This window comes from Canariomyces notabilis, assembly GCF_033297395.1.
Source record: "Canariomyces notabilis strain CBS 508.74 unplaced genomic scaffold N656scaffold_16, whole genome shotgun sequence".
In the NCBI taxonomy this organism is placed as follows: Eukaryota; Fungi; Ascomycota; class Sordariomycetes; order Sordariales; family Chaetomiaceae; genus Canariomyces; species Canariomyces notabilis.
The window spans coordinates 152,578-165,969 of NW_027041838.1; the positions used below are offsets into that span (position 1 = coordinate 152,578).

The 13,392-nt window shown below is 54.9% G+C and overlaps 7 protein-coding genes across 7 annotated transcripts; 4 read left to right on the forward strand and 3 right to left on the reverse strand.

Moving 5' to 3' along the window:
- Window positions 1-939: 939 nt before the first annotated feature.
- Window positions 940-1,832, forward strand: N656DRAFT_790578 (acyl-CoA N-acyltransferase; the record flags this gene model as incomplete). Its single annotated transcript, XM_064816900.1, has 2 exons — window positions 940-1,598; window positions 1,808-1,832. The coding sequence occupies 2 exons, from the start codon at window positions 940-942 to the stop codon at window positions 1,830-1,832; spliced, it is 684 nt and encodes a 227-aa protein (XP_064668641.1).
- Window positions 1,833-2,038: 206 nt separating this feature from the next.
- N656DRAFT_790579 (uncharacterized protein) lies at window positions 2,039-2,905 on the reverse strand (the record flags this gene model as incomplete). Its single annotated transcript, XM_064816901.1, has 1 exon — window positions 2,039-2,905. The coding sequence occupies one exon, from the start codon at window positions 2,903-2,905 to the stop codon at window positions 2,039-2,041; it is 867 nt and encodes a 288-aa protein (XP_064668642.1).
- A 651-nt stretch (window positions 2,906-3,556) lies between these two features.
- N656DRAFT_712378 (uncharacterized protein) lies at window positions 3,557-4,654 on the forward strand (the record flags this gene model as incomplete). Its single annotated transcript, XM_064811800.1, has 3 exons — window positions 3,557-4,234; window positions 4,291-4,364; window positions 4,444-4,654. 3 exons carry the CDS (start codon window positions 3,557-3,559, stop codon window positions 4,652-4,654), a joined length of 963 nt encoding a protein of 320 aa, XP_064668643.1.
- A 1,578-nt stretch (window positions 4,655-6,232) lies between these two features.
- Window positions 6,233-7,670, forward strand: N656DRAFT_799374 (uncharacterized protein; the record flags this gene model as incomplete). Its single annotated transcript, XM_064817863.1, has 4 exons — window positions 6,233-6,625; window positions 6,707-7,214; window positions 7,274-7,492; window positions 7,561-7,670. 4 exons carry the CDS (start codon window positions 6,233-6,235, stop codon window positions 7,668-7,670), a joined length of 1,230 nt encoding a protein of 409 aa, XP_064668644.1.
- Window positions 7,671-8,613: 943 nt separating this feature from the next.
- Window positions 8,614-9,979, reverse strand: N656DRAFT_168187 (HET-domain-containing protein). Its single transcript, XM_064808732.1, has 2 exons — window positions 9,710-9,979; window positions 8,614-9,649 (listed from the first exon to the last, which is right to left on the reverse strand). The coding sequence occupies exons 1-2, from the start codon at window positions 9,723-9,725 to the stop codon at window positions 8,826-8,828; spliced, it is 840 nt and encodes a 279-aa protein (XP_064668645.1). The 5' UTR covers window positions 9,726-9,979; the 3' UTR covers window positions 8,614-8,825.
- Window positions 9,980-10,950: 971 nt separating this feature from the next.
- Window positions 10,951-12,216, forward strand: N656DRAFT_799375 (metal-dependent amidase/aminoacylase/carboxypeptidase; the record flags this gene model as incomplete). Its single annotated transcript, XM_064817864.1, has 1 exon — window positions 10,951-12,216. The coding sequence occupies one exon, from the start codon at window positions 10,951-10,953 to the stop codon at window positions 12,214-12,216; it is 1,266 nt and encodes a 421-aa protein (XP_064668646.1).
- Window positions 12,217-12,489: 273 nt separating this feature from the next.
- N656DRAFT_712685 (Frataxin) lies at window positions 12,490-13,158 on the reverse strand (the record flags this gene model as incomplete). Its single annotated transcript, XM_064811838.1, has 2 exons — window positions 12,490-12,747; window positions 12,802-13,158. 2 exons carry the CDS (start codon window positions 13,156-13,158, stop codon window positions 12,490-12,492), a joined length of 615 nt encoding a protein of 204 aa, XP_064668647.1.
- Between the last annotated feature and the right edge of the window lie 234 nt (window positions 13,159-13,392).

Sequence of the window (13,392 nt, forward strand, 5' to 3'; positions counted from 1 at the left end):
GAAAACATAAGCTACTGACCTCTAGGAGAATCGGCTGGTGGTCACGTTCAAATACGCCCCCAGCCCACGGGTACCTACAGAGCTACCTTGCCCTTACAGGGGCGACGAGGTAGGTGTAGAGATAAGGGTCACCTGCGCAGGGCAGTTCAGCGTTACATCGCGCCTATGGTCCAGCTTATCACAACATGCCCGCACTAGTGCAGACCATTGAAGGTACCAATGCGATATGCGCTGCGATAGGTAACAAAGTCCAGGAGAGATATCTTTACAGGCGGGGGTATCACTGTTGACTCGGTTGACGTAATTCTCAAGAACTCGACCTCGAACCATAATAAGAGCCGGGACGAAGATACCAGGAATTGATATGTCAACTGTGTGAAGTAGACAAGATGAGGTTGAGGACTACCTTAACTTTAACGGTTCATCGATATCAATCACATTGTCCTACAAGGCCGGGTTGCCAGGCTGAGCCAGGATTTCAAAGTCGCGGAACTTTGTGTATCCCGACGCCAGCAGCGATGTATGCAACGTGGTTCAAAGGGCTTTGGGATCGGTCTCGTGTCTCTTGAGACCCTGCCCACATTCATACCTCTCCGTCTGCGTTTTCCAGTTTGCCATCCATTGAACTTTTAACTTTCACGGCAGTTAACGGGAACCCACAGCCTTATGGAGTTTAAGGTGGACCTTCCGCCGCCGGAAATTTTCAACCGAGCGTTGAAAACAGCAAACACCCAAGCGCCCTTTCCGTGACACTTTTGACACTTTCAGTTCGCAATTCTATAAGTTTCATCACAATCAATCAATCAGTTGAGAGAAGATTCACCAGGGCACGACTCTTGAAACAATCAAATAATTGAGATCAGATTTACCAGGAGCCGTCTCTTCAGGGCCTATAATATAATCACTACCTTATACGAAGTATACCAAATTACCCCCACCATGACGATCAAAAACTCTGACCCCAAACCTGAACCACCCCTCCATTTCCGCGTCGCCACCCCTGCCGACGCGGGCCTTATCCAGCCGCTCGTGCAATCGGCCTATCGCGGCGATGAGAGCCGCCAAGGCTGGACCACCGAGGCCGACCTGCTGAAGGGCAATCGCATTAACATCGCGGGGATCCTCGCCAAGATCACCAATCCGGACAGCGCCGTCCTGCTGGCTTTCACTGGCTCCTCTCCCGCCGCCACCAAAAACAATTCCGACGCCAACACCAACAATGGCAACGACAACAACAACAACAACAACAATAACAACCCCGACGGCCTTGCACTAGTAGGATGCTGCGAAGTCGCTCGGCTGCCGGGTGAATCATCAGCCTACTTCGGCATGTTCGCCGTGTCTCCGCGGTTGCAGGGGGGCGGGATCGGGCGACGGTTGCTCGCGCACGCCGAGGCCTACTGCCGCGCCGCGTGGGGCCCCGGCACGGTGCACAAGCTCGAGATGACTGTCATCTGGACGCGCGCGGAGCTGATTGCGTGGTACGAGCGGCGGGGCTACCGGCGGACCGGCGAGACGCGGCCTTTTCCACTGGCAGAGGTTGATGGGGCTGCGTTGAGGGATGATTTGTACTTTGTGGTGTTGGAGAAGGATTTGTCGTCAGAGGGGGAGTTGAAGGGGGGGATGCATGCGGTTGACAAGTTGGGTTTGGAAGTGGAAGTGAATGTGAAGGAACTTGAAGTGGGAAGTGTCACGCCAAACTGACGCGTTGATTTCCCAGCTCGGGCACGTAAGAGTTATTACATGCCTGAGATATGGTGTCTACCACCGGAAGGTACGTGTATATTCCTGTACATACATGTAATAGTATATATGGCACTGCACCTATCTAAGACGCTATCTAGTTACCCCTTCCAGCCCCGAAGTTACAGAGGCCCGGAACCGATCCAATTCGGAAGCGAAGTGCAGGTGAATTCATCGCTGTTAAACTCCCGATCGCACGCTGCCTGCATGTAGGCGATGCCAACAACATCAAACGAAGATCTAGTCCCCTCTCAGTCAGACAACTCTTGGATCAAGCAGGATCGTCAGTAACTACTTACGAATCGCACTTCCAATGCTGAGTGATCTCGAGCGTGTTCAATTGGGAGTCGAACTGGAACTCTGCCGTCGTCGTCGTCCCGTTTGCCGACTGGCAGCCACCCACAAACGTGGCGTTCTCTTTGCCCGAAGTTGCGCAGCGAAACACATCACCGCTCGCCATATTCTGCAGCGTAAAGGACGGCCCCGAGTCTGACACCAATTTCGGGTTGATTGGCGACGATCCGGGCTCCATCACGATGCGCCGAAGCCAGTCTCTGAGCTTCCACGACTGGTACCGCTCGGTGTTGTCGGCGCATGGAGATGTTGCGTTCAAGGAAGCCGCCGCCAGCTTGGTGGAAATGTTGAGCGTCGGGCGGGCACCTGTGCTTGTTGACTTCAAGATGCAGTAACTGCTCCCGTCATCGGCCGGCGCCGTGCAGTTGACGTCCAGTTGTATAGACCCCGTCGCCAGCCCCTCGGTCCCCGGTCGGTCGGAGCAGGCAAAGGTGTGCGACAGATACATGGTCTTGTTTTTCCAGTCCACTGCGAAAGTGACGGTATCGTCGGCGCCGATCCCGGCTCCGGTGAAGATGCAATCCCCCCATACCGGCTCGCTGCCGCCCTTGTACCAGCCGGCCCACGACTCGGGCCATTGCGCAACGCACTCGTACAAGGGGGTGCCGGTGCTGCTCTGCAGGCTTGCCGCTATGGTGGCAAGGCCGTTCTTCTTGCTCGGGTCCGGACTGTCGTATCTCAATTCGCCCAGGCGATACTGAAAGCCTGCGCTCGTCCCGCTGCACGCCCGCGCAGCGCTCGCCCCGGACGGTAGAAGGACTAGCGTGGCGGCTGTGGCCAAGGCAAGAGATGCTAGAGCTTCAAGCATTGTGAAAGAGCTTCGCGATTGACTACCAGATGTGACAGCCACACCTCAAAGAATCGATCTACCTAAGGAGCGCTCACTCGGTTTAAAACCAGCAGCCCGTCCTGTCAAAGGACACGATACAGCGGGGCGGCCAATTCTACCAGATTGATTGCCTAGCCGATCACGGCTGGGTTGGAGTCTATGAGTGGCCGAGAGGGGCAGTCTTATTGACCGGATATTATCTTGCAAGCGCCTACCACTATCCGGCCTGGGTTCTAGAAGACGAAATCTGCCGGTGCTAGGCAAAACCAATCTATTCTCGCACGTGTGGATGATAACTTGAGAAGTAGTATGCAACGGCATTAGTGCCTCTTTACCCTGACCGGGATGGAACGCGGGTGTATTTAGGACTTGGAACCTCCTATCTCCCTGTTTCCAGGTTGAGCGAATGAACCCATCCCCGGCCGAGAGTTCTCCATCGTACCCCTTTCAACCTGACCTGTCTGGTCCTCCCTCGGTGGGCACCATATTGTCAGCATTCTCCCCTACTGGTGTCAGACTACTACAGTACCTCTCTACCTTCACAACCAAACTCAAGCAAGACGAGAGACCAAGATGAAGTGTAGGGACATCGCCTTGGCGCTTCTCGCGCAGGGAGCTGCCGCGCAGCAGATGATCCGCTTCGGCTGTTCCCAGCTCGTCATTGCACGGATGGACCCCTTGGTCAACCCGGGCCTGGCCATGTCTCCGCACGTGCACCAGATCGTGGGCGGGAACTCGTTCAACGTCAGCATGGACCCCGCCACGCACGACCCGGTCCGAGACTCGACGTGCACCAGCTGCACTTTCGCCGAGGACTTCTCCAACTACTGGACGGCCATCCTGTACTTCCGCGCCCGTAACGGCACGTATAAGCGGGTGCGCCAGTTTCCCAATGTCGGGCTCCGCACCGACGGCGGCGTCACCGTCTACTACATCCCGCCCTACGACGGCAAGACGACGGTCACGGCCTTCAAGCCGGGCTTCCGCATGCTCGTTGGTGATGCCGGACTCAGACAGCCCGAGGGCATGCAGAAGCAGCTCTGCCACCGCTGCCTGGGCGCTGGCTACGACCGCGGCGGCGCCCCCTGCACCGGGACTGACTCGGTGAAGCTGCCGACTCGTTTCTGTGATGGCGGCATCCGGACCACCGTCACCTTCCCCACGTGCTGGGATGGCAAGAACATCGACAGCCCCGACCACAAGAGCCACGTCGCCTACCCCGAGACTGGAACTTTTGAGTCGACCGGGACCTGCCCCAAGACTCACCCCGTTCGGCTGCCTCAGCTTATGTATGAGGTTATGTGGGATGTGAGTGTTTTACCCCTGGAAATTCAAAACAGCCGCCAACAACTATGAATTGTTAGACCACACCGTTCAATGACAAGGATCTCTGGCCCGAGGACGGCTCGCAGCCCTTCGTATGGAGCACTGGTGACTCGTGAGTCTTTCCCGAGATGCACCTAGTAAAAGCCAATTCCCGAGTAGTAGACAAAACTGACCGACCTGGACTGTCACAGAGTGGGCTACACGCAGCACGGCGACTACATCTTTGGCTGGAAGGGCGATTCGCTCCAGCGTGCGCTCGACGCCCGCTGCGCCAACGCCGTCTGCAAGGAGCTCCGCACGCAGTCGTCCGAGGAAGCTCAGAGGTGCACTCTGCCGCAGAATATTCCCGAGGATGTTGACGGATGTGAGTTTGACCCGACCCCTTTTCGGTTTGTAACATGACAATAGGAATTGATCGAGCTGACAACTGTCGCGCAGGGCTGACCAAGATTCCCGGCGTCGGCGGCGATATGGATATGTCGCCCTAAGTACAAACGGTTGAATGGTTGTTAGAGTTGAGCCGATAACTCCCAGATCCCGTTTGTTGCCCTGCAGGCATTAGTCAATGGCCCCTGCCTTGGTTGGGAGATTGCCTACTAGTAGGGGCACTCTGTGGCAGCAGCGTCCAAGCCCAGTCAGCTACTAGCAGCAGTAGGGAGTACTTGGTACTTAATTTAATGGTGCTACTAGGCGGAGATTCTACGACTTAGATATATATGAAAGGACGGCCATATTCAAATCCTGCTATGACTGCCCAGCTCCTCGCCGCCAGCAAGGTCTAGGTCCAATACCGAGATGTATGTTGTCAGCCCGGCCGGTTCAGCCGGGTTCACTGCCAGGTGCGGAACCGGCAGAGCACCATGTATCCAGGACTGCAGGATATCATGATGGTATATGGTCAATACCATAATCATGCTCGGCCCTTCCGACTGTTCCACCCTCAGATAGGCAAAGGGCCTTCATACCCTTGTTGCTGAACGTGAAATGTCCGATATCGTTGGCCCAATAGCGAACAGTACCTCACGACTCAGGACGCGAGGCTCGGGAAGATGAGGTGGTCAGCTCAAATAGTCATCCTTTGATAAGCTTCCTGGGTGGGTGGGTGATATCCAAACAATTGAGCACATCGTATCAAGCGTGGTTAATTAGGTAGGTACCTAGCTAGATATTCTCTAATGATCGCCCGGGCATCACGCTGCTGTGAGTGGTTGATGGTAGTCATGGTATTGTGTCCATTGCCAAAATGTATACCACAGTACGTAAGAGCGCGGCACAGGGATGCTAAAGTTTCATGCCATAAACCCATGAAATCAATACTGCGTATCATTCACGAATAAGATCCGAAGGCTTGCCGCATCCGCTGTGTTCCACTGGCAAGACGGATGGTCCGTCGTCACGGTAAAGATCAGCAATCCCGCTGCAGTCAAGCGTCGCCTAACGGGGAAACCTGCATGCAGGGACTTTCCCGAGCCTCGTCTGAATGTTTCCCTCCCCAGCCCCCCTTTGTGCTGAAAAGGGAGAGAGATGCTTCAGCTCTGGGATTCCGGGGACCCAATCGGAAATGAGGCGATCCCATGCCACCCAATACTTGGCGACGCCATGGTGTTGTCCCTTTGACACCTCCATAACCACTGTCCGTCGTGGGCTCGATCTATATGCATCTCGCAAAGCATCCAGGTCGCCGAAATCAAGTGGAGTCGGCGATGCTCAGCTGGGCTGCATGAAGGAATGCGAGAGCCTCGACAGGCTCACAGAGTCACCGCAACTCAGCAAGTGACATAGTGTGCAAGTAAATAGGTTATGATGCGGAAGGACGAGGCTTCGGCCCCGGAGCGTGCAAGACGAGAGGCCAGTGAGGGTGGAATGAAGTTATAAGAAGAGGCTTGCAGTCTTGTCCCTCCAGTTAGACTTCCCTGGTGCCGCCTTTCCTCAAGTCTCAAATACATACTAGTGCTTTACCTAGTATTAGGGACAGACAGCATGGCTGACCTGCCCGTGCCTCGCAACCCTTCATGGCCAACCGACCAGGCAGACCCGGCCTCGTGTTCCGCCGCGGGCGAGTTCTTCGCAATGTGGCTGACTACCCCGGAGCAGATCAAGGCCCGGACCTACCGGGGCCCGGGGATCGATGTTACCGCAAGATACCTCCGCGTACTCTTCGGCGCAAGCACAGAGAACTGGTCCGACGGCCAATTGGTTCATTGGTTTCAAGACACCCAAGCCGAGGCGGAAAGAAGATATTCCACCCAGCCGGGGAGCCCGGATCTCGGCATCTTCTTTAACGAATATATCAAGCCAGCCGTCGATGGTTGCAGCGCTTCAGTATGCCGGTCCCTCGGATGGCAGGGCAACACCGATCTTGCCGGCATTGGGGTGAGTGGCTGAGTGCTCCGTACTTGGTCATATGGCGATCATGCTGCAAGATGATATTAGTGCTAACAGAGCCGCCCCCAGGTCTTCTCCTCATATTGCATCGAGGCAGCCCTCGCAACCATCTACCTCGTAGTCCTTCTCGCGAACCGCTTTAAAATCTGGAAAAAGGGCCGCGTGTTGGACTCCTTCCTCGGCACGGTCAGCGACCTGGTGCAGGGCGTCTTCGTCTTTTCAGTCGCCATCATGATTGCATCACTGCACTCCATTGTCAAGGTGCTCGACCAGAGCGACTACTCAGTGACGACGTACGAGATCGTCACGGCTATGCTCGTCACCATCTTTTCCGTATGCCCGGCCACCCTGCTGTATGCCATCGGTGGCAACAGTAAGGGTCCCAAGCCGATCCTCCGCCCCATCCTCCTGGTCATCTGGATCCTCATGCTCGCCGTCGTCAACCTCGGGAGGACGACGGACCCCAGCAGACAGGCCTTGGCGGCGAATACCATCGGGCACCCGTTCGAGGTCTACTGCCAAGTTATTGGCTCCGCCCCGCTCGAGGCAGCGCGCATCTTTGCCGTCGCGGCCGCCGGTCTGGGTGCCCTCTGGGTTCTGTATTTGATCTTTCGCAGGTGTAGGATGGTAGCACAGAAGGCGGAAAGGAGGAAGACGGCAGAGCATGGCGCGTTATTGTCTCTGTTCTTGCCTGTCTCGTCATGTGGTTCTTCCTCGGGCTCTTCGCGGCAATGCGCGCAACCATCATCGATGTTGCCGGCGACTCCGACAAGTCAAACGAGTGGAGCTTCGGCCAGATTGTTGCCCTCGCCAGCTGGGCTCCGGTGGTCCTCAACTTCTTTTATCTCCTTTTCCGTGAGTTTTGGCCCCCAGTCCCAGGTCATCCGATCAAGACAGAACCCACTAATGGATTGAATGTCCAGTTGGCGTCGAAAAGGGTCAAGGCTCTAAGCTGCCACACGGTTATACCATTACATCCTCGGACACCGGCAACGGTGGAGCAGAGGGAGGCGGGGGGCAAGGAGGTGAATGATGATGATGCCCCGGGGCAACCAATATGCCTGTGTTCTGTGATGCAAGGAAGACACGGGCTTTCATGGCTATAGTGTCTTGCTTCCAGTAGCTCAATAATCATCCAGTGTCAAGTGTCAAAGGCAGGCTGGGAGTGCTGGACCGAATGCTCCCCTTGCTCGCCATATTCAAGGCCTGATCGAGGGAAGGGGGTATCTGCGGCTTGCCGTGATCGAGCTTCGGGAAGTATCATGTGAATATATGGCTAGATGGGGTGATTAGCCATTTGTTTGCCTGCAGGCTGTAGGTAGGCGGGTTACCAAGATACCGCAGAGGTAGGTACAGCCTTAGACAACAGTGATTGTATGTAGCCCGTCCTCAAAGCTCTCACACTCAAGTTGATCGCGCCTGATCGAACACCACGCTAGTAGTGCTTCATATTTTGCCTTCCAAACAGATACTGCAGAGAATTGTCTGCACCTCATGAACTGGCCTCTCGCGATTCCGGTGGGTCTCAGGACGATTCCTTTCATGAGACCCGTTTCCTTCAAACAACGCCAATCCGAGTCGGGTGACTCGGATTGCCGTCTTCCATAACCTTCCAGCAAGAGAGGCATGCAATACAGCCTTGTCTCCTGCTCAATCGGCGCATCAAATGACATCAGCGCATTGAATTTGGGTTCTGCGTCGACAAACAACAGAGTTCGATATTGGTTGGTACTAGTACTACAGGTGAATAAGCGGCCACGGAGGCGAATGTAGCCGTGGCTGACCTGACCGAAAGCGTCGCCGATAGGCGTCGTCTCAGCGTCCAGAACTTCGGCTATTACCTCGACGCTAGGCTCACCCGACAGCCCGAATCCATGAAAGGAGGGGCCCACAGCGGCCGCCGATGACCAGGTCGGCGCGATATATGCCTGTGGCCGAGAATTAAGGGGGGCTCTGGCGTCGGTTGGGGAAGTCCAGCAAAGCTGGCGTATCAGGTTCCCGCGGAACAAGCCTGCCAGGTAAGTTCCGTTATCGCCCAGAAAGCTACTAATCAGCCTTGCTAAACCGTAGGTTGCAACCAGTCTGTCGGTTTCAAACGTCAGGTTGCATGGAGAGTAGCCAGTTACAAAGCTGTTCCACGTATCGTATACAAACCGTCTCAGAAGCTCAGGCGAATTATCTTGACACCTTAAACGGTAGAGCGCTGCGAGCTGATGTTGGCTGTAGTGCCCAATCCCAAGTGGATTTGGTTTTGGTAGCGCTTGGGGCAAGGCTTCCCAAGAAACGGACTTCCTGCACTCCCAGTAAACTTGGCTTTTAGCAAAATGCAGTCCCGCGGTGCCAGTGTTCGTTCTTGGAAGACCCAGCCTCGCGAATTCAGACGAGCGTCGTGTACATCGCGCTTCCATGCCACTGGTGATAAGAAGTAGTACTCCCCAGTGTCGAATGCGGTCTCTGTTGCGTTGATTTTGCACGGCGATAGGCTGCCGGGCTCCCGGTTTCGAAACAAGCCGCCAGAGCTGTCCGATGAATCCGTCGCGGCTAAATTGAGGCGCGAGCCAGTATAGATAGCTCCCACATTGGCAGATTCCGTTCGCCAGTCGTCAAGTGAGTCCTGGATGATACAACAGGAATCAATCCAGATGTGATCGATGCCCAAGTGCCTGGTCACCTCGATGGCATGTTGAAAGGTCTTTGGGAATCGCGAGATGTCAACCCCCTCTACGAATGATGTGAACGAATCTGTTGCGAGCTTGATAATAGTAGAGGTTCCCCAGCAGTGACTCAATGTGGCGTAAACGACCCCAGCATGGTCAGCCGTGGAGAGTCGAACGATATCCGGGTGCTGAATGTGGAGCAAGCGAGTTGGAGGGCGTCCAGCTGACCAGACAGGCACGCTACAAAGCGTGTGATACTTTTCGCAGTCACTCAGCCACCTTTTAGCCTGCCTTAGTGTCTCTGAGGAAGATGTGCTTCGAGATGTCGAGAGAAAACTAGCGGTAAGATCCACGTCTCCCTCTCTGTTAGCGTATAGTACATGGCAAAGGGCGGTCGCGAGACCAGAATTCGTACCTGCAGCAGGCACCATCCCAATCTTCGCCTCCCAGAATGTGGCGGATGATATCACGTCTACAAAATCATCCCTTTCGTGCCGATGGAAGTTGAAGCGTAGTATTTATTTCAAAGTTCCAGAAGGACCTTCGATAGGTGGCGGAGGGTCCTCAATCTCGGAAATACTGAAGCTAGTCCAACCGTTTAATGGCTGGCGGTGCATATGCTCGTCGCACCAGTCCTCGGGGAGGCTGTCCCAAAGCATCTGGCATAGCCGGCATCCGGCCTGGCTGGATTGGTGCAGATCTGCGGGGTCAAGATGGGAAAAGCTCGCCCAAGCTGGCCCCAAGTTCTCAACCGGCCCAGCCTCTGGGGACGAGCGTCCTTGGAAGATATTCTGACAAGTTGTGCAGAGCATTATGCCCAACTAAGAGTCTCAAAAGGCTCACTAACGTCAATGTTTTCTCTTCTCAACGTTCTGTAGCAAGTCAGGTTGAGCTAATGAACTCGAGAGAAATCTCAGCAGCGGATTGAGGCATTGGTCGATGCCCGCGATGGGTGTGGAGGTGAGCTTGTGACTTGTCAGCCTTGTCAGCCTAGTTCCTGCCTAGGTACCTTCCCTACCCACTCATCCCTCCAGGCAGCAATTACGACGAGTAGAAGTCGGCACGAAATGAGGTCGCTCCGATGCACAGCTGGATTGGGTATTAAATCGACTCCTGCAGCGGTTTTTTTTTGGTTTTTTTTCCCTTCCCCTCGAGGTGCTAGGTTAGTAGGTAATAGGTAAAGTTATAGCCAAAAACAATTGAGTGAGGGTCACTCACAGGTCACAAGACGCTCATCAGAATTTGATCAGATGGTGCATGTTCATCACCATCATGCAGTGCAAGATTCAATGCTCGCGAGATATGTAGGTAGGCATACCTCACTTTATTCTTTCAAAGACCCAGAAAGAGGAAATGGGTTCGGTCGAGTCCCCGACTTCCGGTGCGGCGTAGCAGTGCGGATATGAACGTCATGTTGCTAAGTTCCTACCCTGCATCCACCAATGTTGTATTCTTCTGGTAAGAAGATGCATTGCAGGATCCCGGATGATGTCCGCCCAACCCCGAGTCTCCGATGCTTCCGATCCTAAATACTAGAGTTTTGAATCTTGCAAATAATCTGTTAGCACATCTACATCCCAATTGTCCCAATTTCTTCCGGTTGGGGCTTCGAGTCGACACACAGCACTGAACCACCCACTCATCAAGTTGTCGATCATGGCACCGGCCTCGTTCGCGGCCCTGCTTCGCACCGCGCATCTTGACCTTGGCATATATGAGGATCTCTACAAGCACCTTCATTCGCACCCAGAGCTTTCTAACCAAGAAAAGGAAACTGCAGAAACTGCAGCGGCCTTCCTTGCGCGACTGGGCGACTATGAAATCGTCCGCGATATCGGTGGGCACGGCTTCGCAGCTGTGCTCAGAAACGGACCGGGCAAGACCGTCCTCCTCCGCTCGGACCTGGATGGTCTCCCGATCAAGGAGGAGACAGGCCTGCCGTATGCCAGTACCGTACGGCAGGTGAATCAGGAGGGAGAGGAGAAGCCCGTCATGCACGCCTGTGGGCATGATATGCACATAACGTGTCTGCTCGGAGCAGCCGAAGTGCTTCTGGCTCTTCGGGCCTCGTGGTCGGGCACTCTGGTGCTCGTCTTTCAACCAGCAGAGGAGCGCGGGACCGGTGCAAAAGCCATGATTGACGATGGGCTGTATGACAGAGTTCCTGTTCCGGATTACGTGCTTGGGCAACATATCATGCCCATGCGCGCCGGCTCTGTTGGCTGTCGTCCCGGGACCATCATGGCAGCGGCCGACAGCTTCAAGGTCACGCTATTCGGACGAGGAGGCCACGGATCGGCACCGCACCGCACTGTCGACCCAGTCGTCATGGCTAGCAACCTGGTCGTTAGACTGCAGAACATTGTCAGCCGCGAGATTGACCCAAACGAAATGGCCGTTGTGACAGTTGGATCACTTCAAGCTGGACACGCTGAGAACGTCATCGTAGACCACGCCGAGCTTGGCCTGGATGTCCGCTCCGTTACGCCCTCGGTCCGGGACCATATTGTGGGTGCTATCAAGCGCATGGTAGAGGCCGAGTCCGTCGCCAGCGGGGCCAAGAAGAAGCCCGTCATTGTTCAGACGAGGCACTTTCCTGTTACAGACAACGACAAAGGCATGACAGAGAGCCTTTCTGCCTCTTTCACTGAATACTTTGGCAACCGCTTCGACCCGAACACGCCACGCGTAAACGTGGCTGAGGACTTCCCCGTCCTCGCGTCATCGCAGGGCAGGCCAAGTGTCTTTTGGTTTTTCGGCGGCGTGGAACCGAGCTTATGGGACGAAAAGGTTGCTGCTGGGAAGGTCTTGGATGAGATCCCATCCAATCACTCGTCTCTCTTCGCACCGGCTTTGCACCCGACGATGCAGACAGGTATTGACGCCCTATGTATCGGAGCCCTGACCTTCTTTGGAAGGTAGAGAAATAGGGAGGATAACGGGGAGAGGCAAGAAAGCCCGGTGGATTTTGACCCACGTAAAAGTGGTGGCCATCCAGAACCCATCTTCACAGTATCATCAGAGCCTAAAGCACAAAGTTAAACTGTAGTATTGTACAGATTTTGAGACACCAAACTCACAAAACGCCGATTAGACCGGGCAACGACCCGCTGGCTATTGAACAAACCCTCAGAAAGGGGCAACCGAACCTGTGCGACCAAGCTTCCAGAATGCAGGCGCGCTCTCGCTATCCACTCAGCGGTTGGTGGACGAGTCGAGATCAATTCCCAACTCTTTGTCTAGGAGTTCATCCAGAGTCGACCCATCCCGCAGGTATACCCAGGCTCCAGTCGCCGTGTCCTGCTTGTCGTTTTGTCCCTCGCCTACAATGACATAGTCGTAGCGCTTCGGACCCGATTTCGGGGACGACAGCCATATTTGCTTGTTGGGCGGCTGTTTGTTGATGACATAAGTACCGACATCTTGTCCGAATGTGACCGTCATAACACCGGACTGCAGACCGTCAGCATAGGTTGAGCGCACGGAAGAAGGCAATTGATAACGAACCGAATACTCGACGTCTACCTCCTCCCGCTCATCCTGGATTTCTTCCAGGCGCGAAAGAAGTCTATCAAGATACTCGTCGGCAATGGTGTGGTATTCGGCATCTGTGATGTTTGCCGGGGTCTTGGGGACCTTGGGGGTCACGACATTCTCGCGGGGTTTGTCATCGGGGGTGATACCCTTCCGGTCAGAGCTGCTGGAAATGTGCCGACGAGCCGCAGCGGGAGCTGGATGTCTGCGCAGAGGAGGCGAGAGCACAGGAGCGACGAAGACTCTGGGCAAGATAATGCTTGGGGCACGAGGTGTTTGCAGCTCACGCCAAGCCACACGGGCAAGCTTGGAAACGCTAGGGCGAGCCATCTTGGTCGAGAGAATGGACGACGGATAGCCTCTTGGCTTACTACGGTCGAAATCTGGCCAATTGTCCGTCAAGTCGGCGCGAACGAAAATGGAATCAATCGCAGATGAGTACTGCCGAGAGATTTCAGATATCGTAAATTTGATTGTACTTGGAGAATGTGAACTTTGAAGGTCGAAGAAGTTCGGTTGGAGCTTTGGAATGACGGAAAGCTGCGGTGCCCCACTGCAACACCA